This window comes from Convolutriloba macropyga, unplaced genomic scaffold (assembly GCF_964194025.1).
Source record: "Convolutriloba macropyga unplaced genomic scaffold, txConMacr16.3 SCAFFOLD_2461, whole genome shotgun sequence".
NCBI lineage: Eukaryota > Metazoa > Xenacoelomorpha > Acoela > Convolutidae > Convolutriloba > Convolutriloba macropyga.
In genome coordinates this window covers 3562-31266 of record NW_027450450.1, presented here as the reverse complement: position 1 = coordinate 31266, position 27705 = coordinate 3562, and the positions used below count along the sequence as shown (strand labels likewise).

Here is a 27705-nt window from a genome sequence, read left to right as displayed (position 1 = left end):
CTTGCTAAATTCTTCAACGCTTCTATATCTGTACTTCGCCAATAGATTCTAATCTTAAACAAATAATTTTTAACTTCTGTCACAGACCATCGGTAGCCTAGAAGCTATTAATTGATTTATTTTCAGCTTTTTATTTCTGCCTCTTTTTTGATGCCACAAAATGTTCCTATCGCAAAACTGTTAACTAACTAGGTCGGGGCTCTTAGTTTTGATTCCCACAAAGCTCGGGAGTGTCGCATAAAATGGACCTAATTAGTAAATGTCTACAATATCTAATTTGCACTAACTGAAAGGTTGATTTGATTTTAGGGTTCGGGGTGTACGTGTATCCAAACAACTTTTTCAGATACGAGGGAGAGTGGAAAGATGGAAAGAAACACGGTTAGTGCATAATTATATAGTTTACGCAACGTCAGGTTTATAGCACCAAAATAATGTCAGGTCTTTTTTTTGGGATCGTCTTTGTTTACATCAACTGACAAAACCACATAGGTTGTTTTCTAACTTGCGTCCCACAATGTCTTAATATATAAGCTTTTTGAATACTATTTTCTCTTGGATTCCAAACACGCAAATTAAGACAACATAAGATGGTTAAATATTTACATGTTTTCCAGTAAATTGATTTTACGTAAATGAATTTGTAAATAATACATAGAGGAGATTTTTATTTATCTTTTGGTTGTCCGCGTCATAGAAGAAAAATAGGGTGTAAAAAATCGCACTTTATATGACTTTTCATGACGTCAATATGTTCTTTCATGACCTCAAAAAACATCAGATTGGAACCTATATCAACATATTGAATAAGCTTATCCATCAACATCTTTCTGATCAATTCCAGGGCTATCTGGTGCCATAAAAAAGAAAGGAAAGGTGGAAACTCACGCACAAATGTTTAATCAACCGGTTGCCTATATGGTAACCGTCTCGAGTAGATCAATAAATGCATTCTAAAGCACTTCACTGTCAAAATCACCACAAAAAAGACAAATTTCACTCGTTTCTTGCACCTTTGTTTTCAATTGTCTCTTTTAAAAGCCGATGAAAAAAGAAACACTACCCTCGCTAATACATGTTATAATTCCTTAAAGCATAACAGAACTATAAGTTATTTTCCAGGTCATGGCAAACTGATAATGCGGGATGGTTCTTACTACGAGGGATCTTTCTTCAATGGTGAAATCAGTGGACGAGGTGTGAAGTACTTTGCATACGATGGACAGAAATACACAGGAGACTTTTCTTGTGGTGAGGCGAGTGGTGAGGGTGTTGTGGAGTACAAAGATGGATCCACATACGAAGGACAGTTTGAAAACAACAGGCGGGAAGGTAAGAATCGGACAGATGGATAATCTTTCAAATGTTTTCTAAGGGGTCTAGCCAGGCTCAACTATTGCATGGTACTGGATTCCGGTACTGGATGAGAGCCAGCACCTCCCTCTTTCTTCTGGGTCTGCTGAACTGGTGGTGCTAAACATGACACCACCTGGTCTTAAGCTCTTAAACTTGCGGAATCTTGTATCTCATGGCCCATTTACATTCGTCCTTTCGTTCTTCTTTCCTCAAGGCTTCATTTCTCTAGCAAAGCTGAACAAGCACAGTTTCTTAATTGTCAAGAGTTTTTTGTCTTGTATTGTTCTTTTTTCGACAACAATCATACATAGATGCAGGGTGTTCCTGCATGGTTTCACATAACTACTCGTTAGCTGCCCATAACGTTAGAACTGGTTGAAAAATAAGCAGAGCTAGGTGGGTTAAAACAAAATCCCTTTTCAGGATATGGTGTCTTGACATCCGAAAAAGGAACGTACGAGGGACAGTTCCACAACAATCTTTGCCACGGTGACGGACTCTACAGATACAGGTACAACCTACTCTACTAATTAAAAAACATTAAGAAATGCAATAATGTAAGAATATAATAACATTTCTATTTACAGGAATGGTGACATATTCACAGGCTACTGGGTGCAAGGGAAGAAACAGGGACATGGAAAAGTGGAGTTCAACAATGGAGCAACATATGAAGTGAGTTTTCTCATAATACAACTTTGGTAAGAAGTTTTAAGAGTTTTTAGAGATAAATGCATTTTACCAAAATGCGAACTGATATAGAAAAAAATGAAATGCAATTACAAAATTTTAAGAGTTAAAAAATAAAACTTTATCACACTAAGGGAACTTGAAACTTGGAACTTTAACTTAATTTGAAATTTGTAGAAATGGAATTTCTATCTTAAGATATCTTAAGAAAATTAAGAAAACTTAAGAAATTATAGCAAAGTACTAACCTTGGGTTATTTCTCAGAAGTTTCGAATTAAATTATAATGAAAGAACAATGGCTAAGTGAGTTAGAACTTTATAAGCGGTTTATTGAACAAATATTAATTTTGATTAGTAATGACAGTTCTGACTTTGTCCAAACTGAACGGATTTAGAACCTTTAATGAAACCGAAGATTTCTGAGCTCAAATTAGAGGTTACTTACCAAATTGGGGATAAACTTAATTCAACCATGTGATTTTTTGAGTCTTTTTCGCATAAGATTAGTTTATAAAAGAAATCGGACTTGATTATATCTCTATTATTCACTTTTGCGGAGTATATATACCACTTGATTTTTGTAGATTTTCAGAGCTTCTTTTCAATTTAATTTGGTAGGTGAAGTCTCTCCTTTCTGTTTGTAAGACAGAGTTCGTGGTTAGATTTCGGCTTGTTCTTGATATAATCTTCTCAGTAGGCTTAAGTACTAGAAGTTAGCTGGTGTAAGGTCTTTAAGAGAAATAAAGTCGCCTAGAGGGCTAACATAGAGAAAAACAATACTTAGGAATTATTTTCGAAACTTGTTGCAATTTAGAAGCTAATGCCCCCGAACGACCTTAGCTGAATTTTAGATTCTGAATTGGCGACAGAGATGGGATTCGGGAATTTTTGATTGGAGTTTTAGGATATTAAAGTTTTGCTGATGAATTTTCAGAACTTTGTGAACAGTTCGTGAGGTGGTAAATTCAAATTTCTTTTACTGTTTCAGATTTCTCCTAACTAAGCGTTAAGTTGTTGATTTTTTTTCCTTATTAACCAGTTGAATGATCGAATTGTTCATCATAGCAAAAGTCTAGATTCCCTGTTTAAATCAGTCCTCGATTGATATAATCGGTTAACCGCCCGAAAAACGATAGATGTCCGGGAACGGTTCTCCAAAGGGCGAATCTTTGACCGCTTTTGTTATGAACGTTTTCTGTGGGGTAATTTTTATCGACCAAATTTCTTGATTATGAAATAACTTTCTTGCTGTACAGTCTTTTTTGTTTTCCGCGGTAATACTCTTTCCTTTGTTTTAATTTTTCTAAGTTCTTAGGATTAATCGATAGAGTTGGTGTAAACCCAGGGATCGAATGAAGAATTGGAAAAGAGCCAATTTAAATTCTCGAGAATACATTTTGATCGGTACCAGCTTTGATTTAGTCAGGAATAAGGTCTCTAGTAAGTTTGCAGTCTTTTATTTGTATGTAAAATGTCTAGCAATTAGATTTTGCCTTATTTCAGAATACAGCATAGCTACTTTAGGAAATAGAGATGGTTTTAAAGAGATCACTTCACTAATAGTTAATAATTATTAAGTAACTAGGAGATTCTTGGAGAAAACGTATCGCAGATTTGGTACTTTGGTCCGCAAAATTTAGCTTTTTCTTCAGTTAGTTCAGTAGTAAAGCACGTTCGAATCTACTTTTGTGTACGTTGATACTGTTAGATTTTTTCAAGGAAAGTTATTTTCATTATAGCACGTTGAAAACATTCAAAACAAATTTGTATTGGCTGGTGCGCTGCTAATTCTGTTTGCTTCCCAACACATGCATTGACTGTTTCCAGCCAAGGACATGACACAAAGTGGCGATGTGGCTCAACGCAAGGCAAAACAGGTGCTCACCGTAGATCTACGACACTAAGCTAACCAACATCGTCAGAGAATCATCCAAAATCAAGAACCAGAAAAACAGACACTCATCAGTGAAATTGGTTTCAACGCACACTGAGGTGCATTTGAAGTTTTCCCAAATGCGAGCTGTATGATTTGAATTGATCAGTACAATTATATTGTACAAAGCAACAATGTGGTGCTGAGGAGAGCCTAAGACTTTGGTTTAGCAATGCGTTGAAACATTTGGAGTTCTGTAGATTGTTGACCATTGGAAACATTACAAACACACGGAGAGAAAATACCGAAACAACTGTTTTCCGAATCACTCTAACTAAAGTGCAGTTTATTATTTCTGGTCCCTTTCGTGTACTTTATGTTTTTGTAACTTTTCGGAAGAATGGTTAATTTCGAGATGGTGGCGTAGAAATGGAATGTTTATCTTTAGATATCTTAAGAAAATTAGGAAAACTTAAGAAATTATAGCAAAGTACTAACCTTGGGTTTTTTCTCAGAAGTTTCAAAATAAATTATAATGAAAGAACAATGGCTAAGTGAGTTAGAACTTTATAAGCGGTTTATTGAACAAATATTAATTTTGATTAGTAATGACAGTTCTGACTTTGTCCAAACTGAACGGATTTAGAACCTTTAATGAAACCGAAGATTTCTGAGCTCAAATTAGAGGTTACTTACCAAATTGGGGATAAACTTAATTCAACCATGTGGTTTTTTGAGTCTTTTTCGCATAAGATTAGTTTATAAAAGAAATCGGACTTGATTATATCTCTATTATTCACTTTTGCGGAGTATATATACCACTTGATTTTTGTAGATTTTCAGAGCTTCTTTTCAATTTAATTTTGTAGGTGGAGTCTCTCCTTTCTGTTTGTAAGACAGAGTTCGTGGTTAGATTTCGGCTTGTTCTTAATATAGTTTTCTCAGTAGGCTTAAGTACTAGAAGTTAGCTGGTGTAAGGTCTTTAAGAGAAATAAAGTCGCCTAGAGGGCTAACATAGAGAAAAACAATACTTAGGAATTATTTTCGAAACTTGTTGGAATTTAGAAGCTAATGCCACCGAACGACCTTAGCTGAATTTTAGATTCTGCATTGGCGACAGAGATGGGATTCGGGAATTTTTGATTGGAATTTTAGGATATTAAAGTTTTGCTGAAGAATTTTCAGAACTTTGTGAACAGTTCGTGAGGTGGTAAATTCAAATTTTTTTTACTGTTTAAGATTTCTCCTAACTAAGCGTTAAGTTGTTGATTTTTTTCCTTATTAACCAGTTGAATGATCGAATTGTTCATCATAGCAAAAGTCTAGATTCCCTGTTTATATCAGTCCTCGATTGATATAATCGGTTAACCGCCCGAAAAACGATAGATGTCCGGGCACGGTTCTCCAAAGGGCGAATCTTTGACCGCTTTTGTTATGAACGTTTTCTGTGGGGTAATTTTTATCGACCAAATTTCTTGATTATGAAATAACTTTCCTGCTGTACAGTCTTTTTTGTTTTCCGCGGTAATACTCTTTCCTTTGTTTTGATTTTTCTAAGTTCTTAGGATTAATCGATAGAGTTGGTGTAAACCCAGGGATCGAATGAAGAATTGGAAAAGAGCTAATTTAAATTCTCGAGAATACATTTTGATCGGTACCAGCTTTGATTTAGTCAGGAATAAAGTCTCTACTAAGTTTGCAGTCTTTTATTTGTATGTAAAATGTCTAGCAATTAGATTTTGCCTTAGTTCAGAATACAGCATAGCTACTTTAGGAAATATAGATGGTTTTAAAGAGATCACTCCTCTAGTAGGTAATAATTATTAAGTAACTAGGAGATTCTTGGAGAAAACGTATTGCAGATTTGGTACTTTGGTCCGCAAAATTTAGCTTTTTCTTCAGTTAGTTCAGTAGTAAAGCACGTTCGAATCTACTTTTGTGTACGTTGATACTGTTAGATTTTTTCAAGGAAAGTTATTTTCATTATAGCACGTTGAAAACATTCAAAACAAATTTGTATTGGCTGGTGCGCTGCTAATTCTGTTTGCTTCCCAACACATGCATTGACTGTTTACAGCCAAGGACATGACACAAAGTGGCGATGTGGTTCAACGCAAGGCAAAACTGGTGCTCACCGTAGATCTACGACACTATGCTAACCAACATCGTCAGAGAATCATCCAAAATCAAGAACCAGAAAAACAGACACTCATCAGTGAAAGGGGTTTCAACGCACACTTAGGTGCATTTGAAGTTTTCCCAAAAGCGAGCTGTATGATTTGAATTGATCAGTAGAATTATAATGTACAAAGCAACAATGTGGTGCTGAGGAGAGCCTAAGACTTCGATTGAGCAATGCGTTGAAACATTTGGAGTTCTGTAGATTGTTGACCATTGGAAACATTACAAACACACGGAGAGAAAATACCGAAACAACTGTTTTCCGAATCACTCTAACTAAAGTGCAGTTTATTATTTCTGGTCATGTCCCTTTCGTGTACTTTATGTTTTTGTAACTTTTCGGAAGAATAGTTAATTTCGAGATGGTGGCGTAGAAATGGAATGTTTATCTTTAGATATCTTAGGAAAATTAGGAAAACGTAAGAAATTATAGCAAAGTACTAACCTTGGGTTGTTTCTCAGAAGTTTCAAAATAAATTATAATGAAAGAATAATGGCTAAGTAAGATAGAACTGTTTAAGCGGTTTATTGCACAAATATTGATTTTTATTAGTAATGACAGTTCTGACTTGTCTAAACTGAACGGATTTAGAACCTTTAATAAAACCGAAGATTTCTCAGCTCAAATTAGAGGTTACTTACCAAATTGGGGATAAACTTAATTCAACCATGTGATTTTTTGAGTCTTTTTCGCATAAGATTAGTTTATAAAAGAAATCGGACTTGATTATATCTCTATTATTCACTTTTGCGGAGTATATATACCACTTGATTTTTGTAGATTTTCAGAGCTTCTTTTCAATTTAATTTTGTAGGTGATGTCTCTCTTTTCAGTTGGTAAGACAGAGTTCGTAGTTAGATTTCGGCTTGTTCTTGATATAATTTTCTCAGTCGGCATAAGTACTAGAAGTTAGCCGGTGTAAGGTCTTTAAGAGAATTCAAGTCGCCTAGAGGGCTAACTTAGAGAAAAAATGCTTAGGAATTTTTTCCAAAACTTGTTGGACTTTATAGGCTAATTTTCCCGAGATCCAGCCTAGCTGAATTTTAAATTCTACAGTGGATATAGAAAAAATAAAATGCAATTAGTAACTTTTAGGAGTTAAAAAATAAATTTTTATCACACTAAGGGAACTTGAAACTTGGACTTTTAAAGAAATTTTTTCATAAATTTCAAATATGTGACATTTTCTCTGGTTTTGCGAAATCTTACTCAAAATCTCAGTATAGACGAAAAGATACGAGTTTTTTAAACTCTATTATAAAAAACCTCCTGAGTAATTTGTTATTCATCTTTTCTAATATTTTATTCTGACAGGGTCAATGGCGAGCTGACAAATACAACGGAGAGGGCGAACTTAAAGACATATCAGGGGTGACCTATTCTGGACTATGGTCTTACCACGTGCCATCCTTCAATCCAGTCAGACTGGCTGTAGCAATTCCAGAAGGCACTCCAGTTGAGAATTTGTCCGTGGGTGATGAGAATTTGAATTTGTTTGCTGTTACTTTGCCACAGGGGGAGGCATTCACTTTGGACGTGTCAGTAGTGACTGCCGATGGCGAAGTAGTCACACAAAGTCAGTAACGTAGCGTCATTTTAAAAATAAATATAAAGAAAATTGTTCTGCAATATTACCCTCGTTTTTGTTCTCGGTTGGGCTCTGTGGTCAAATAAAGGACCAATGACCTTTGTTGTAGTAGAGAGAAAAAACTGTACAAAATGAGGAGAAATAGTTTCTTGAATTTTTGTTGAGCAAGAAATTTAAAGCTCAAGGAAAGATGAGCAAGCAGTTTATTTCTATGAAAAAATTATTTTACTATGAAAATTTCATCTCATATCCCACCTTCGATTATTGTATATCTACACTTTCTGCTCTCTGAGGTAGGGGATGGGGCTATAATGAGAAAGACTAACTTTGCGGACAATTCTAGAAGTTACATTTTTTTAGAACTGAAATCAATAAATTTGTTGCATTTAGTTGGTGGTCTGCAGTTGGCAGCAAAGGCATTGTACAAGTACAGACCACAGCCACCAGAGTTCAAAGAGCCTCTCTTGGAGATAATACAGCAAACTGAAATGAAGGTCGAACCAACACCATTGTGAGTAGCGTCATATGTAAAAAAAATACCCTAAGTTACAGCATAAGCCAACATTCGAAAATATCAGGCCTGCAAATTAACTTCAAAATGCTGATATCTGCCTTTTTAAGATACGTTTCTTAATGTCGCAACTTTGTTGAGCTGATTATATGTTACGTGTAAGAGAAATATGGGTAGAGTTGAGGCACTGCGAAGAAGTCGAATTGACGTGACGGACGAAACTAAAATTTCCTCTCTAATTTTTAGACTACCCCTTTAAAATGTTATACAGAAGAGACTTTTCAAGCCACTTGTTTCCGTAATAATAAAAATTGATTTTGTTGCTCGAAAATATTCCGTATTTAACAGCAACACTTTCATTTCAAGGAAAGGCATGATTATTTAGTCACAGAAGAGCTGAAAGCCACACTTTTACACATTTAAACCATTTTTTTGTTCCACCAGTTTGATGCTTATTTTTTCCGCAAACTGTCACATTAAAAAGCAAACTATTCTGGACAACTATTGAAACGAAGTTTGTAGCAATTACATTAGTCCTGTCGGTCTTTTTATTGCTTGACCGATTTTTCGTCTGACCCATTTGAATTTCCGTCCTCAAAAACGTGATAAACAGGTAGCGCCCAGCTGGCATTAAGTGCTCTTAGAGCCTTTCATCTCTGTTTCAGCTCAAACTGTTTTAGAGACTTATACTTATGGTGTGAAGGGCGGTTCTTAGAGGTTGAAGACCCCTCCAATGTTGACCCCCCCGCGCTGTTACCCCCACCCACTGTTGCATTTTTTAAAGTTTTTTTGTTTTTTCTCTTTTTTTTTCGTTTCCCTGCCCTCAAGAGCCACAGGACTTCCTCTAGGGTTTGATAATATGTTACTGCATAGTTTACAGATGTAATGGAATGTTTTTCAATACTTTAATATCACGAATTTAAGCAATTTTTTAAAATATTTGATTTTTTCGTGTTTTTGAATTTTATCTGGCACCAGAGGCCCTGGGACCTCTTCTTCAAAGGTTTGATATAAATCTGTTGCATAGTTTATAGAGTTAATGGGATGGAGATCAATATTTTTTATGACTCCGTTTTTAGTAATTTTTGGATAAAATTTAAAATTTTCAAATTTTTGGAAAATTTTTATCATATTCCAAGTTTATGGATTTTTATGAGCCAGTGAATCTATTTCAGATATGAAACATGGATACTGGATAGTCTCTTGAGACAATGAAATGGTCCTTAAGATATCGGTATCCTGAAATTTTGCAAAAGTTTGTTAAAATTAACAATCGTTTCCAAAATTTTTCAATTATTTTTTGTACTTCTCTTTGTTTAACGACCATTACTGGCCAAAAAAATTGGGAGTTTTGGAGATGGGTTACTTGACAGAACTTCCGATACAAAAAAATGGTTTTGACTTTTTTACTGCGAAGTTGAAAACTTTTGTTTTTAATTTTGCCCTTTTCACTTTTTTCTATATGGTTTATTTACTAACAAGGCTAGAAAACAAGAAGTTGCAGAGTCGAGTGCCGTCATGGAAAATATTTCTACTTCTCTTTTTCTCCCTGTCAGTTAGGGTTTCTTTCCTTCTGTGTCTCGTTCACGTTTTATCTCTCTCTCTCAATCTTTCTCTCTTTTTGTTGATGCCACACTTCAGCTGTTGTTGTGTGGCGTAATATCATTATCTCTGATCCTCATTAACAATGAGTTTTACTAGATTGAGCTTTACATATTTTTTGAATCATAAATGACTAAGCAAATACTTTTTAAGAAATCATTGTTAATTGCTCTCAAAAGCAATTTGCGGCAAATATACTATTCCTGATTGTCTCTTTTATGCAATTTATCTCTAAGCCACTTTTTCGTCTGACCCATTTAAGTTCGGTCTTCAGAAACGGGATAAAGAGGTAGCGCCCAGTTTTTACTAAGTTCTTTTAGAGCCGTTCAGTCCTCTAGTCTTCAAGTAAGCGATTAACAGAAACTGTATTGGAGGCTTATACATATTGTGTGAAGGGCGGTTTTTAGAAAATGATCCCACACCCCCATCCACTCACGGTCCCCACAGTCGTCCCCTCAATCCATTTTTGCATCCTCGCTGCGGTGCACCCCCGCTGCGCTCATTTTACGTCCCTTCAATTAATCTAAAACTAGCCTCACTAAACCTTGGCTGGATACTGACAAAGCAAACCGCTCGCCGGTCGTTTCAGACCAATTCTTCGGACGTTAGTCGGTTATGTTTAAATCTTATTAGAACTGTAAAAAATGATTATGGGTTGCGAGATCTTCTTCAAACTGATATTGTCGTCAAATGGAAAAATGTCAAAAAAAGAATGTATGTAAACTTCAAAAAAGAATTATTGAACTCTGATTGATGATAAATCTGAAAACAAGAAGGCTCGGCGATGTTCGTTTGCACGCATTTTCGGTTAACATCCATTCAAATTTTTGGCCTAATTGTGCACCAATGAATCAGGGAAAGGAAATTTTTCATTTATTACAGAAGAGTTCTTGCATTGTAATTTAAAACTTGCTGGATTTTAAAAGTGATAGAGATGTATGCCAGTGATGTTAAAAACAGTTTTTTATTTCTATTCAGAGAATAGACTGACTTTTTAAAAATATCTCACTGTGTTGCAGAGTTTCAATGTTAAGGTTTAGTTTTTGTTTCATTCCATTAGATGGAAGAAATTAACCGATCAAAACGCTTTGTTGGCAATTATACCTCCCCCCGAAATTTTAGACCCCATTATGGTATAACTACCGTGATGATTTGGGGGTATACGTTATGTGACCACTAAGCGGGGGGGCTATAATGGGACAGACTCGCAATTTCTCATTTAAAAAATCATCAAAATAACACCTGGTTTTTCAAGCACAAAAATATTAGCCGCGTAGCTGTTGAACCCAATAAAAAAAACTCTGACTACTTGATGTGTGTTCAGTTAGTAGTAAAAAAAATTGAGAAGGACGATTTAGGAAAACATAGCAGCTAATTCAAATATTTAAAAATGAATATAAAGAAAAAGCAACTTTTAGTCTTATTAAAAAATGGATAGGCAACAAACCATATATCAAATCAGACAAAAGTAATATTAAAAGTCTTAAGCACCTTTTTGTCTTTCTGAGAAAAAAGATGCCTGGGTCATTAAACTTCCATAAGCGTTCGGATTTGAAAAATCAAAAAAATTTTTTGCATTTTGGCGAAAATCAAACATCCCTTTTACCTTTTAAAATTCCTTTGTATAAAGTTGTTCAAATAGCTGAATTTGAAGTGAAGCCAAAAAATTCATTAGGCCTCATGACAGGACATTGCAGATGTTTCCTTAGAATATCTGAAAGACCGGACCAGAAAGTTATTTTTTACAAAAACGCGTAAATTAAAAATGTATTTTGATTTTTTAAAAGAAAACAAACATTACCAAAGTTGTAAAACTATTAGAATTGGAAGGAGTTCATTAGATTAATTCAATTATGTATCAGTAGAGAGCGAAGACCTGTCTTTAATGCAACTCAATGAGGAGACAACAGCTAAGCGTTTGAGACTGGTAAGCAAATAAAACTCTTGAAATGTTTTCTTCCTTTCTGATCAGAAAACCAGTAATACTTGTCATTTTTCCAGACTATGAATAATGACACCAAATAAACAAGTGCTGAAGGCAACGAAAAACACTAATAATTTCATTAGGCTACAGAGTGATCAAAATGAAACAATCGGGTGCTATCTACCCCAACCCACGAGTAGTTTGTTTACGTCTCACTGAAAGAACCAATAAAACACGTCGATAATAAAAAAAAACGTGATTGGTCAACAAAATTGACATTAAATAAGGAAAAGACAGCAAATAAAAAAAATTTATTTATAGTTTTTTTGTACTACTAAATAGATTGCAAGTTTTAACCTGGAAAAAATCAAAAGTTTTTTGTTCATCTTCTGAAAAAAACAATAAGACTTGTCCTTGTTCAGACTCCACAATAGGACAATAATAAGAAGATGTAAGCATAATGCAGATGTAAGCATAATGTAAGCATAGTGAAAGCATAATGTAAACATAATGTAGATTTTTCAACGTCTTGTTAGGTAATCGAAATTTTAGGCAAATAAGGGAAGCTATGAGGATCTGTCATTACTCAGACTGAGCAATAAGACAACAACTGAGCGGCTAATATTCGCATAACTGTAAAAATTCGTTTATTTTTTTATTTGGAATGCATAGTGAATGGATGAAGAAAAGCCAATCTAATATATGTAGACTACATTAAGATGAATTCGGAAAGTCAATAGTTACTATCTGGAAACATCACATCGTTTTGTGTGGGTCCCACCTGAAAGAAAGTGACCAGAGATCAAATTGAGCAAAAAGACAATAAGAGCGACAAATACGAACACGACTCTGATATTACTAATAATTTGTCAGAATTACTAGAAGAATAATTGAAAACCAAAAGCTATTGAACAAAAGCAATAAATTTTTTATGTCTTTCTAAAGCCCCAATGGGACCTTTCGTTAGTGAACTTAAGTTTGAAGACATCAAAAAGATTAAATAATACGCACAAAACACAAAAAAGAATCTTTTTCATAATGAAGGCAACTGGAAGTAATAAAAATCAGCTTTATATTGCTTGATTTGCCCAATTTCATAAATGAAGCATTCAAACAACTGCTTCAGCTTCAGATTCACTCCAGAATAATGAAGTGAAATACAAGAAAAAAAGAGATCAAGTCGGCGCACTTAAACTTTTTTCTCTCTCAAAACAGAAAAATCTGTTCGTACAGCAATTTTTCACATAACTTTAAAGAAACTATCAATCAGCGATTTAACCAATTTAAATTTAGAAGCCAAACTGACGGAACATTTTTTATCCAATTCAGAGAAATATCATGAAAAAATGACGCATTTTGGATATTTAGAGAAACTGGCAAAATCTGAATTGGGAACGTTTCCTTGGGAAGCAGAAAAAAGCCGTCATTTAAGTTTATGAAGACTGTGACAAAAGTTTTCCGGTCTGCACTTTTGGCAAAGATGTAACAAATCTGCTAGAAAAGTACCTCTAGTGCATTTTTTCTCGAAAAATGGTCAGTTTATCAAAGTTGTAGTCCAAATGTTGGCCAAAAAGTCGGAACGAACGGTTAATCAAATTTTCTGTGTCTCTAAAGGTAAAGCAAAGGACACTATTGTTTACACCTGTTACACATTTCAACAAAAATAATCTAAATTTGAGGTAATTCGATATCAATAAGTTCTTTTTAATTATCGTTTCTACGCTTGATGAGATTTCTGATGATACCAGACTTGTCTTTCTACATCAAATACGTCAATTAAAATTGACTGAACAAAAGAAATATCATTTGAGCTCATAGTCTCTCCCCCACTAAGCGGGGTCGGAACAAAAACCATCCTTTATATTATTTTTACTTTAAAACGTGAAAAATCCGTTTTCCGAATAACGCTTGATAAGACGTTTTTGCTGATAAGTTCAGATTTTCTTCAGTAAAAAAAACATTAAAAAATTCTTCAAGAAAACTATGTTGTCTAGGTTTCATGATGAAATTGGAACGACACTGTCTAACATCTTTTTCCATTTTTTTTCCATTCTGCTTCCCAACTCTGCTTCCCGACTCGAAGAGGAATATTGAGATTCTACTGGTTTGTACGACTCGAAGAGGAGTATTTGTATTCCACAGGTTTTTTTAGCGGAAAGCAAGTTTGTTCATGACTTGAATTTTGACTTTTTTCTGTTCGAGCTTTTACCTCCGTTTTTGACTGTTGACTTCTGTTTTTGAGAAAATTTGAGAAAATTTGATTCCATTTAACTACCTACCCACCCCCCCCCCCCCAAAAAAAACTGCCCCCCCCCCACGTAAATTGAACGCTTTTTATGTTATATGGGTCTACTATTTTTGTTATTTCTAGTGTTTTTTTCGATATTCTGATTTTGTCCAAGTTAGGGTAAAGATCATTTTGCTCGACGATTCGAGCCGTTTCTGGTATTCTACCGGCTATGTTGTTTTTAGCAGAAAACAAGTTTAATCATGACTTGAATTTTGACTTTTTTTTGTTCGAGCATTTAACTCCATTTTTGATTGTTGACTTCTGTTTTCGAACATTGGACTTTAACAGTAGCTTCGTTTGTAATGTATAGTAATTGGGAACTGCTGGTAATGTTCAAGGTGAAGAGGCCATTTTGAGTTTTTTTGTTCCTGTATAGGTCACCCCTAATTATCTAAACTACGCCGCACCACCTATCTACCCTCCCCCCCCCCCCCTCCCTAACGCCTACCTACCCCCAACTACCCTTACCCCTCTCACCTAGCTACCCCCAACTACCCCAGCACTACCCACCTACCCAACCTATCTACCCTCCGACCTACCTACCCCCCCGTCCCAACTGAAGTGCGTGTGTGACGTCATTTTTCACTTCCAGTGGGGCGAGTTTTTTGTTCATTCGCGTGATCAAATTTTTGGTCACACTTGACTTACCTCATTCTCAAAAATAACTTCCTCACTTTGAAATTGACTTTTTTTTACTTTAATTCAAAGAGATAAGGTCAAATATGTGTGTGTCACTCTAAATGAAGGTTATTTGAGAGCAGCTAATAGCGGCAGCAAAAACTTATACAGATTTTTAATCAAAACATAATATATCGCCCTTCAATGAAAAGACGAGTATTTTGGTCTGTCTTTTTTAATGTTTTTATAAAGCTATAGCGGCTATTTTCTGGCAATCTACCAGCTATGTTCTTAAAATTTTCATTTTTGTGGCGTGCTGGAGCTTTGTGATGAAACGTTTGCTTTGAAATTCCGAGCATCTATAAATTTTCCTATTGGTTTTCCAGAATTTTAAAAGAAGGCCATAAAAGAAAAAAAAGCATAAATTGGCTTTTTCTCTTTTTTTATCGTTGTGTCAGCTGTGATAAAATTATGCGAAATGGAATTATAAAACTGATCTCTACTTTAGTTTTTGCCTCATTGCCTGCAATTGCTTGTCCATCTTTAATTAATTTCATTATTTAGTACATTAAATGCATTATTTTTTTTCATCCATTATAGGTACGATGCAGTGTCCTACCCTGTCACAGACTATCTTGAGTTCATCCGGGAGGTCGACAAAACTGTGAACATCCATTTAACCCAGCAAGCAAACTCCAAAAGATCTTCAGATAAAAACGTGTCTCTGAACATCGACAAACCCGGAGAGCCAACATCGCCTTTGAGTCCTTATCCCCCAGGAACTGCAGAGGACACGGGAATCGTTCCTAACAAAAGTTTTGGAGCTGCAGTTGATAATTTTTTGTCAACTCAACAGGGCAAAAACGATGAACTTTCAAACCCCGAATCAAGTAAGATTTTTTAGGTCACATTGTCACATTGAATCATAGATCTTTCTGTCGAAGTTCAAAATGCAATTAATACGACTAAATTTAGTTATTGCTTTTGAAAGCCGAGTTGTTAGAGTTAATATTGGTCAGGACTGTAAAATAACTTTTTGAAATCAGCTCAAAAGCTTAGTTTAATAAGTGCCGAGATCGATCCTCTTATTCGAGATCAAACCTTATATTCGATAGCTAACCTTGAAACCTTTTAATTACTCTGTTGTTGATTAAAGAAATTTTAATAAATTTACCTTGAGTGTCTGCAATATGATGTTCTTCTCTTTTTGTGCTAAGAATTTCGGTTGAAGTTCCAAATGCAGAAGAAACGCAGGCGCAAGCTAGCTGTACCAGGTAGAGCAATTATTCCTATTCTCATTTAAAGAAGAATTTTGAAGAGTCTGTTCTTCAGGAGTCAAAAATTTTTGTTACATTTGATTTCTTTTGCATTTATTGACGAATTTTCATTTCAATTTTTGTTATCCTACTTCTGTTGTTCGTATAACCAGTGAGCTTCTGTTGATTGCACGCTAAATAAATGAACATTGATAAATATTTATTTTATTTTTTGTTATCATGATTCTGTTGTTCGTACAAGCAAAAAGTTTCTGTTAATTGCACGCTAATTAAAGACTCACATTTATATTGGTTTAAATGTCATCAATTAACGACGTTTTAATTATATCAAAGTATGTAAAGTTCTGTCCATTACGTGTCCAATGTCCGAAAAGCCAAATATCAGTAAATTTTGCATTTTGTGGAAACTAGCGACAATATTTTGACACCATTTTCAGCTTCACTAACCATTTTCCGCTCACGCACAGCGTGGAAATAAGTTACTTATATCTTATAAGAAAACTTAAAAGTTGGTACGTAACCCAATTCCACAATTTTGTGCATTTAGTTAGGCTAAAACTTTGTTGCGAAAATTTTGTTAGTAATTACTGGAGACCAAATTCAAAGACTTAATTTTTCTTGAGAACAATGCTCTGGGTAATTCCAAAATATGCTATTTGTCTTCTTAATCCGTAATTCGTTTTGAGATTGACATTTCTGAAATTAATCACCATACTGACAAGATCTTAGTTATTAGTTAACTCCCAACGGTGAAAAAAGTTAACGCAATGGAAGCTAGTGACTTATGGCGTAAAAATTAGTTACGAAGTTTTGTCCATAGTTTTCACACTTACCTCAAAAACGCGCATCGTGAAATACAAGTAAACATATATCTAAATTTGGAGAAAAATTGAACCTAATTTGCTTAGAGTAACCAGTTTCCACATACGGTTACAACTCTATTCTTAAAACATGGGCCGTGAAAGTAAGTGACAATGGACTATATAAACTCGAGAATTCCAACATTGGTCATGTAATGTCCAGTGAACTGCGAGCTAGAAATAAGGGCAGAACCAGCGCAGAGCCGAATGTGACAAAAATGAGGATCAGAGCCAAATGCTCAAATTTTAATGGCCAAATAATCTGACTTGTTGAAGTGTTTAATGTTGAAATATTGAGCTTTAAGTCTCAATTTATGGCATTCTTCTCTGCGCCTGCTCGGCTCTACCGGCTTCCTCCAGTGAACCCAAGATATAGTCAGAAATACGGTTTTTATCCTGCTACTTGCTTGCACCGTAAAAGCAGTGCTGAGGCACCAAATCAGTAACTTGCACCCAAGTTCCACGGAAATTGGAACTCAGCTGGGCTATTGCAGCAACACTTCGGTAAGCAATACAAACAACGAACCTTTTACTCACAAATTACTGCATTTTTTAGATCGCAGCACTAACCGAGATGCCTGGACTGCTCCTAGTGCACAGACCCAACTAGTGCACCAAGGACAGGCCCAGTTTGCAGCTCTGGTGTTACCCTCTGCCCCCGCAGGATACAGACCACAGGAGATAGAGGACTTCTTGGAACAGAGGAGGGCAACTGTCAAGATATCCACGTTTGCCATTGGAGGCACGGGCGGCATTGGGAGTTCTGGATCGTCTGTTGGCATCGCTGGCAAAAAACGTATGATTTTTCTGGAAATTTCAGAGTTTTAATTCAGTTCGACAACGCGAGCTGCGATATAAAAAATAATTGAGATCAAAACACTACTATTTATTACTAGGTGTCGCAACCGTAATGATAATCTACATTGCTTAAGCCCGAAGGAGCCAAATTCAAACAATTAAAGAGGTCTAGGGAATAGCCCTCCCCCCGGACTAATAATAATAGGAACAAGGCGGCTTGGTAATGTGCGACTGCACATAAGGTTCAGACCCCGCTCATCCACAATTGTGGCATAATTGTCTACCAAATGAGGAACAGATGGAAAAACAAAGAAAATTCAAGTAATTTTCAAAAAAAAACTGGTGTATGAACGAAAAGATAGCCTCCAAAGCAAATAACTCAGTGGAGTAAATATGATGCATTAGTTTGATGAGATATGCCGATATTAAGAAAGCGAGCGAAGACGAACGGCAAAATCAAACAACAACAACAACAAACATTAATTACATCAAAAAATTTATATTGGTTTTAAAAAAACAAAACTTTATAACAAAGTCAAAATAGCGTCAGATAAAACTGAAAATAAACAAAATAACTTGTATTACACCAGAAAAAAATGGTTATTCACCAGTTCATAATAAAGCTTGGTAACAATTAGACAAAAAGAACAGAAACTTTAAAGTCAGAAAATTCGCTGATTTTTTTAAAAAAAAAACAATTAGTTTCAAAGTAATGAAAACCTTTAGGAATCAACTAAAATATCCCATAGGTTTACAATTACCAATGCTTCCATAGAAGGGAATTAAGAACTCCTGGTATTCAATTTTTCATGCAGCTACAAAAAGAACAACAAATAGACAACAAACTAAAACTCAATTAAAACTTGCCAGAAAATGATTTCGAAGCCGTAAAACCATACTTTGGCCCCCAAAATAAGTTCGATTGCACCCTTGTCGAACATCTATAATGTATTATAAGGCCGTTCATTACAGAAATAAGCAACAATTAGACAAAAAGAAAAAAAAACGCAAAATTATGTAAAACTTGTTTTTTTTCGAAAAAAATTTATTTTCAAAGACATAAAAGCCATTAATTACAAAATGAAAATTTTGAATAGGTTTGTCCATTCTTCCAAAGGAAGCCTTTGAGACCTGCAATTATCCAGAATATGTCGTACGTTTACAAAAAGAACGTCAAATATGACAAAAATCAAAAATTCATTTACTTTTTTGTGAATAACCCGTGTGGAAGTCCGTAAAGTCATAACAAATTCTCCTAAAACATTAGATTTTGTGACACCAATCCAACTTTACACCTTCCCTTAAAATGTATTATGTGACCTCTCATTAATGAAGATAGGTAACAATTAGACCAAAAAGAAAAAAAGCAAGATTAAGTAATACTTGTTTTTATCGAAAAAAATTTAATTCCAAAGAAAAAAAGCCATTAACTACAAAATGAAAAAATTGAAAAGGATCGTTTATTCTTACAAAAGAAGCCGTCGAGACCTACAATTGTCCAGAAAAAGTCTTACGTCTACCAAAAGAACGTCAATTATGACAAAAATCAAAAATTAATTTACTTTTTTTGTGAAAAACCCGTGTCGAAGCCAGTAAAGTCTTAACGAATTCTTTTAAACATTAGATTTTGTGACACCAATCACTTTTGACACCTTCCTCTGAGAAAAATAATGTCATCTTTCACCTTTAATTAACGAGACCAGGTAACAAACAGACAATAAAAGGAACAAAATTGCGAAGTTGAATTTTTTTTTTTCATTTTGGAAAACAATTGTTTTCAAAGTCATGAAAGCCATTATCTATCGTCTAATATCAGAAAATCGGCTCATCTACTCGTTCAAAAATCCCAATCAAACCGGTTCATTGTACAGGAAATTAAAAGCGACCTAAAAGACAAAGTAAAAACGACAGTTAAGTACAAAATTAAAAAATTCAATTAAATTCTTCGAGAAAGTACTGTCGAAGCGGTAAAGAACCAAAATCTATATCTTTAAGGATTTAAATATTATCAATTGTGCGTTATTTTGAACGCGAAAATTGTGATATAAGAACTGACAATTAAGTGATAATTTGACAAAACCAGAAAACATGAAAAATGGGCAAATACCTAAAAATTAAAAAAAATTGTGAAATCTAGTAGTATCAAAGCCAGAACACCACAACTTAAGGTGTAAAACCGCAATAAAACTAAATTTGAATTCAGCAGAAAGAAGGAAAACTCTTTCATTGCTGACACTAAAGTACAAGTTGACCAAATTAAGAGAAAAATGGAGGCAAATTTCAATAAGCCATTTTTTATTTAAAAATAAGATATTTTGAAAGTCAAAACGACCATAAGATTTCAAGCAATCACCTAGAAAAATTAAATTGGAGCTAATTAGGAAGCCAATAGGACCTATCACTATTGAGCTTTGATTTGAAATGCTCAGTTATTTAATTAACATAAAAAAGATCAAATTTTTTTTTATAAAAAACCGACTGCGACAATCCGAATTATTTTTGGATTGTAACGTTCCAAGATTGGTACAGAACTAGTCCTGCTAATGTTGACTGTCCATTGGGCATATTTAATTTTTGGAGTATCATTGATATAGATATTTTGTTAGTTAAAAAAAATCAAAAATAAATGCTGCGTTTTTTATAATCAACGAACAAAGTTAGCACAAAACGGCAAAATTTTGTTTACAGAGCACTCTCAACGGAAATTGAAGTGGAAATAGCCCCCTTTTCAGTCTACAAAGATTGTGTTAGTGGTGTTTGGGTGTGCACTTCCTGCAAATTTAATCAGAGTGGACTAAAGAAACTTATTTCGTGCTGTTTTTGATGAAAAAATCTGAATTTTGTGAAATATTTAGCCGGAATTTTTGAAAAAAAATTCAATGAAGATTACCGACAATATATTTTGTCTTTAAAGGTAAAATCAACAACATTTTCTCGAAAAATTTTATTAAATTTTCTGAAAATTGGCGAAATTTTAGTCAAAAATTCCGAAAAAAGGTGAATGAAATCCACGGAATCCACGGAATGAAATCCACTTTCTATTTTCTCGAAAGTTTAAACCTCGATATCTCCCTGTCAAAAACGAAAATCAAAAAAATCTTTTTAATTCCATATTCTACGCTGGACAAGCTTTCTAATGATACTAGATCGATCGGCCAAAATTGACTGAACAAAAAAAACCCATTTGAGTATATAGTTCCTCCCCCCCTCAAGAGGGGTCGGAACGAATAAACCCTTATGATTAAATGGTATTTCCGTCGTGATAATTTTTTCGGCTGTGATAGTTTTATATCATCCACGAGCCGCAAAGGCATGGCCATGGCCAGCCAGACGTGGTCATATTCGCTAAATGCACAGTTTTCAACAGTCAACGGGGGGGGGGTTATTTCTGTGTGCGTTTTTCCTTGGGGTAATCAAAATAGAGACATCAAGTACTGTGCACATGCTACTTTCCTCTGGTTCGCTTCTAAGTCTCCTGTTCTGTTTCAGTCTGCCATAAAAATTTTGCTGACCGAAAGTTTCAAAAATGCAGAAACAGTCCTTTAAATCGTTAAAATATGATTTAAATTCTAATAACTTTTCAAAAATTCTTGTGGCCTCACACTTGCCGTATTCACTGTTCAACTTTTTGCTTTTTCTTATGTGACAAAATATTCTGTACTATCCAAAATATTTCAATAAAATTTTCCAAATGAAGTTCTCTAGGCTAGTTTCAATATAGTTTTAGTTAGCCCTAATTGCGCTTAAGGAGTAGCTGAACAAATTAATCTTCAATAAACTCAGCCAAAATCGAACAAAGAAATGAAAATTGAGGCGGGATAACTTCATGAAGTCAGGTGTTAATGCCCATCATCTATTGTTACTTAGTGGAATTGTAATAGTGCTGCTGGTCTTCTTTGCATGTAATTTTTTGTACTAGCAACTTTTGGTCTAACAGCTTTTTAATCTGAACATTTGTTTTTTGTCGTCTAATACGGGATAAAGAGGTAAAATCCTAGTTTCAAAGTAGTTTCATCGAATTCTAGAAAAAAATAATTTCATGTTCGAAAGGCGGTTCATAAAACGAATCTAGAATTTGACGACCCTCCTTTTCCACCCCCCCCCCAAAAAAAATAACCCCAAGCAGTCCCCTCCCCCACACCACCACAACTTTTTACATATGGCTTCCACCTCGATCCAGTAGTAACCCCGAACGCCCTGCCCCTTGAGACTCTCCTCACTCGGATTACACTTAGTCTAACCTCTCTAAGCTGCAGCTAGCCACTGACAAAGTTTACTGCTCGCCAGTCGTTTGAGAGCAGTTTGCTTGATTTTAGTTGGTTATGTTTATTTCATTCTCCAATTGAGTAAAAAAAATCAACGTTTATACTAGATCTAGTACAAATTACATAGTTTTTGCGGCTAAATTAAGAGTATCGGAAGTGTCTTTCTGACATTAATTTTCAATTGGAGTGAATGTGAGAAATAATTCAAAACAAAAAGCATGAATTACGCGAAGTAAAATTTGAAGTAACAAACAGACAATAAAAGGAACAAAATTGCGAAGTTGAATTTTTTTTTTCATTTTGGAAAACAATTGTTTTCAAAGTCATGAAAGCCATTATCTATCGTCTAATATCAGGAAATCGGCTCATCTACTCGTTCAAAAATCCCAATCAAACCGGTTCATTGTACAGGAAATTAAAAGCGACCTAAAAGACAAAGTAAAAACGACAGTTAAGTACAAAATTAAAAAATTCAATTAAATTCTTCGAGAAAGTACTGTCGAAGCGGTAAAGAACCAAAATCTATATCTTTAAGGATTTAAATATTATCAATTGTGCGTTATTTTGAACGCGAAAATTGTGATATAAGAACTGACAATTAAGTGATAATTTGACAAAACCAGAAAACTTGAAAAATGGGCAAATACCTAAAAATTAAAACAAAAATTGTGAAATCTAATAGTATCAAAGCCAGAACACCACAACTTAAGGTGTAAAACCGCAATAAAACTAAATTTGAATTCAGCAGAAAGAAGGAAAACTCTTTCATTGCTGACACTAAAGTACAAGTTGACCAAATTAAGAGAAAAATGGAGGCAAATTTCAATAAGCCATTTTTTATTTAAAAATAAGATATTTTGAAAGTCAAAACGACCATAAGATTTCAAGCAATCACCTAGAAAAATTAAATTGGAGCTAATTAGGAAACCAATAGGACCTCTCACTATTGAGCTTTGATTTGAAATGCTCAGTTATTTAATTAACATAAAAAAGATCAAATTTTTTTTTATAAAAAACCGACTGCGACAATCCGAATTATTTTTGGATTGTAACGTTCCAAGATTGGTACAGAACTAGTCCTGCTAATGCTGACTGTCCATTGGGCATATTTAATTTTTGGAGTATCATTGATATAGATATTTTGTTAGTTAAAAAAAATCAAAAATAAATGCTGCGTTTTTTATAATCAACGAACAAAGTTAGCACAAAACGGCAAAATTTTGTTTACAGAGCACTCTCAACGGAAATTGAAGTGGAAATAGCCCCCTTTTCAGTCTACAAAGATTGTGTTAGTGGTGTTTGGGTGTGCACTTCCTGCAAATTTAATCAGAGTGGACTAAAGAAACTTATTTCGTGCTGTTTTTGATGAAAAAATCTGAATTTTGTGAAATATTTAGCCGGAATTTTAGAAAAAAAATTCAATGAAGATAACCGTCAATATATTTTGTCTTTAAAGGTAAAATCAACAACATTTTCTCGAAAAATTTTATTAAATTTTCTGAAAATTGGCGAAATTTTAGTCAAAAATTCCGAAAAAAGGTGAATGAAATCCACGGAATCCACGGAATGAAATCCACTTTCTATTTTCTCAAAAGTTTAAACCTCGATATCTCCCTGTCAAAAACGAAAATCAAAAAAATCTTTTTAATTCCATATTCTACGCTGGACAAGCTTTCTAATGATACTAGATCGATCGGCCAAAATTGACTGAACAAAAAAAAACCCATTTGAGTATATAGTTCCTCCCCCCCTCAAGAGGGGTCGGAACAAATAAACCCTTATGTTTACATGGTATTTCCGTCGTGATAATTTTTTCGGCTGTGATAGTTTTATATCATCCACGAGCCGCAAAGGCATGGCCATGGCCAGCCAGACATGGTCATATTCGCTAAATGCACAGTTTTCAACAGTCAACGGGGGGGGGGGGTTATTTCTGTGTGCGTTTTTCCTTGGGGTAATCAAAATAGAGACATCAAGTACTGTGCACATGCTACTTTCCTCTGGTTCGCTTCTAAGTCTCCTGTTCTGTTTCAGTCTGCCATAAAAATTTTGCTGACCGAAAGTTTCAAAAATGCAGAAACAGTCCTTTAAATCGTTAAAATATGATTTAAATTCTAATAACTTTTCAAAAATTCTTGTGGCCTCACACTTGCCGTATTCACTGTTCAACTTTTTGCTTTTTCTTATGTGACAAAATATTCTGTACTATCCAAAATATTTCAATAAAATTTTCCAATTGAAGTTCTCTAGGCTAGTTTCAATATAGTTTTAGTTAGCCCTAATTGCGCTTAAGGAGTAGCTGAACAAATTAATCTTCAATAAACTCAGCCAAAATCGAACAAAGAAATGAAAATTGAGGCGGGATAACTTCATGAAGTCAGGTGTTAATGCCCATCATCTATTGTTACTTAGTGGAATTGTAATAGTGCTGCTGGTCTTCTTTGCATGTAATTTTTTGTACTAGAAACTTTTGGTCTATCAGCTTTTTAATCTGAACATTTGTTTTTTGTCGTCTAATACGGGATAAAGAGGTAAAATCCTAGTTTCAAAGTAGTTTCACCGAATTCTAGAGAAAAATAATTTCATGTTCGAAAGGCGGTTCATAAAACGAATCTAGAGTTTGACGACCCTCCTTTTCCACCCCCCCCCCCCCAAAAAAATAACCCCAAGCAGTCCCCTCCCCCACACCACCACAACTTCTTACATATGGCTTCCACCTCGATCCAGTAGTAACCCCGAACGCCCTGCCCCTTGAGACTCACCTCACTCGGATTACACTTAGTCTAACCTCTCTAAGCTGCAGCTAGCCACTGACAAAGTTTACTGCTCGCCAGTCGTTTGAGAGCAGTTTGCTTGATGTTAGTTGGTTATGTTTATTTCATTCTCCAATTGAGTAAAAAAAAATCAACGTTTATACTAGATCTAGTACAAATTACATAGTTTTTGCGGCTAAATTAAGAGTATCGGAAGTATCTTTCTGACATTAATTTTCAATTGGAGTGAATGTGAGAAATAATCCAAAACAAAAAGCATGAATTACGCGAAGTAAAATTTGAAGTCAATTTTACGCGAAATAAAAAATTCTGAATAAGCCTTAGAGGAGATTCTTATTTATCACTGGAAAATTTACTTCGACTGATCCCAAATATCGGAAAACGTTCTCAGTTGCCTCCAGTTTCAATTTTTCCTTTTATTTTGTTATTCCCCATTCTTTGTTAGTGTTTTTTTGTTGTTTCTAATTGACATAAAATATTGAACCATCTACATATTCTACTGGTTTCATATTCACGTTACGATCTATGTCTGCTAGATAATCAAATCACTGGTTTTTTTACTTCATCATGTGTTTTGGTCGAAGTACTTAGATCCAGAAATCCATAAAAATGAATCTAAGTTTTTCGACAGAATATTTCAAATATCAGACAGGTTTGGTAGTTTGAATCATGTAAAACTTAAAACAAGTTGTGTTTTTTGAACTGAAATAACTTCTAAAATGTGAACCCTAAAATCTGATTTAATCTTTCAACAATTTTGTACGTTCCGCATTTGATAAGCAAGGAGGCTGTAATGACTGATATTTGTGTCTTTAGTAATTTAGCATGTAGTAGGTAGAGCTGAATGCAGTTAGGCCGACAGATAAAGTTATTCTGAGAGATTTGCCAATTTCTTGTTTGTTGCGTTACGAAGCTTGCTTGCTTTACACACTTTAAAATGTTTCACAAAATTTAACGGTTAGCTAGACAATAACATCAAGAAGTTTTCATTTTTTGTTGATCCAATCTCTAACAAATAATTATTATGCTATCAATAATACGCTATTGAATTTTGATTTTTTCTGATTTTGAAGACCAGCAAAATGTGATTTGAAAGTCACTGAAATTTTGAGTTGAATATTTTCTTACATTTTACTTAAAAATGTAAGCATTAGGCTTGTCAACAATGATTTGTTACTAAAAATGTAGTATTTTCTACGAAGCTGATTTTTAGCTTAAAATTTGTATTTGAAACGTCATTGATTTGTGTGATCTTCTGAGCAAGAATTACAGTGGGCGTCTTCAAAAAATGTTTTTTCAATGTGTTCTTTGAAACGTGATCAAACAAATGTTTTATAGAATCTACCATTATAGTAAGAGCCAGCAAAGATATAAATGACGTAACGAAATGCATAAAGTGTAGTTTTCAGCGCCTGGTGTGCCCACAATACATTTTTTTTTAAGACCACTGAAAATGGTATATTTGACAGTGACTGAGAGGTTTAAACTCTTAAGCTTCAGAAGCGCCCTTCACAACATGAATGGTTTTAGGACGAAAATTCGGTAAAGCAAAAAAAATTGCATAAAAAGACATCAGGACCAATATAATTAAAAACATAGCTGGCAGATTGCCAGAAAATAGCCGTAATAGCTTTGTAGATCTGCAGTCTAAAAAACAGTAAAAAAGAGACCAAAAAAATCGTCTTTTTATTGAAGGGTGATATTTTAGATTTTGATTAAAAATCTGTTTTAGCATTCTAGTTGAAATTGCATGAACGAATGAACAAAAAGCAGATTAGAAGTGGTTGTGACCTCATATGGTCGTAACCAAGAGAAGGCCAATAATAGTCCCAGCTATTGTTGTGCGGCTATTAACAAACTTCGTGTGAGAGCAATTAATAAATATGGACCGAGAATTTGAAGTTGTTTTTTCTTCTTCCAGCAATTGATACATAATAAATGTGGTGGCTGTTTATGTCAAAAAACATTCATGCTCAGGTATTCTTGGTTTGTTTGAAACTGTTGTTAACATGTCGAAAAACAAAATAATTCTATTAATGCTGAAAAAACAGTAATTATTCTGAACCGGAGCTGACTGTCATTGTTTAGCAGAGCTGAATTATAGATTATTCTTAGCTACAATTTAGAATGCAGAGAACATACAGCAATCCAAGCATCATCCTGGTTAGACAAACAGCATTCAAAACGCCATCAATAATAGTATGCTAATACAATGTTCAGTCATTTAGATTTATTTAGTCTGTGTGTAACAGGGTTCAGTTCATTGTGAACTAGGGGTTCAATGATTCATTAATGGAACACTATGAGAGGTAGTTCCGGGCAGCATAGTTGACACAATTTATGAATTAACACAAGTTTGAATTCTTTGGCTAGATCACTTCTTTGGTGCTCGAAAAGCTCCTGCTGAGTCACCAATAATGGAACGGGAGCTCACTTCAACATCAGCTACTACTGAAGTACCAAACACACATCTATCTTCTGAAAAATCCAACACAAGTCGACAAAATACAGAAGATAAAGAGAACACATTTGTGCTAACTGAAGTCACAAATGAAAAGACAGTACCAGAAAATGAAAGCTATGTGATCACTTTGGAAAGCCATTCCACAAGTAGGGAAAACAAATGAACTAACAGAAAAACAACCGATATTGTTTTTTGTCGCGTTGGAAAGTGCTTGCAATGCGGGCGGGATCTTGAAAGCAAACTAACAAATCTGCTGGACGCCAGAGTTGAAACTCGTCCTGTATTTTTATTGTCAATTAAATTGTCTGTTGTAACACTAAAAGCAATAGAGTAACTAATTTTGTAACCTGACTAACAATAAATTCCCCTTTTCAGGCATGTTAATTAACTATCTTCCTGTGTTTTATTTTTCTTTGTTGACTGATTGTCCTTCTCGGTCTTGAAACCTCTGGGTAACGTCTTGTGGATCATTATTAACAATGACATAGAGATTCTTTTCAGAGACGACAGAAGTAAATTACTCGCGACTCAACGAACCAGAGCTGAAGAAAGTGATAACAAGTGAAAAGAGTGCTAGACCAGGTAAGGGTGCGAGCATATTAACTACATTCTGGTAAATAGTACAGAATAAA

The 27705-nt window shown here is 34.6% G+C and overlaps 1 protein-coding gene across 2 annotated transcripts; it reads left to right on the top strand.

The window, feature by feature from the left end:
• The first annotated feature begins 224 nt into the window (after nt 1-224).
• Nucleotides 225-27705, top strand: LOC142355905 (uncharacterized). Of its 2 annotated transcripts, XM_075407921.1 has the most exons (10): nt 230-381; nt 1123-1332; nt 1780-1867; nt 1944-2031; nt 7417-7678; nt 8081-8201; nt 15236-15525; nt 17329-17568; nt 26983-27219; nt 27575-27705. In XM_075407921.1, the coding sequence occupies exons 2-10, from the start codon at nt 1140-1142 to the stop codon at nt 27688-27690; spliced, it is 1635 nt and encodes a 544-aa protein (XP_075264036.1). In that variant the 5' UTR covers nt 230-381; nt 1123-1139; the 3' UTR covers nt 27691-27705. The 2 variants fall into 2 exon arrangements, with proteins under 2 accessions (XP_075264037.1, XP_075264036.1); XM_075407922.1 differs by lacking the exon at nt 26983-27219 and having other exon boundaries at nt 225-381.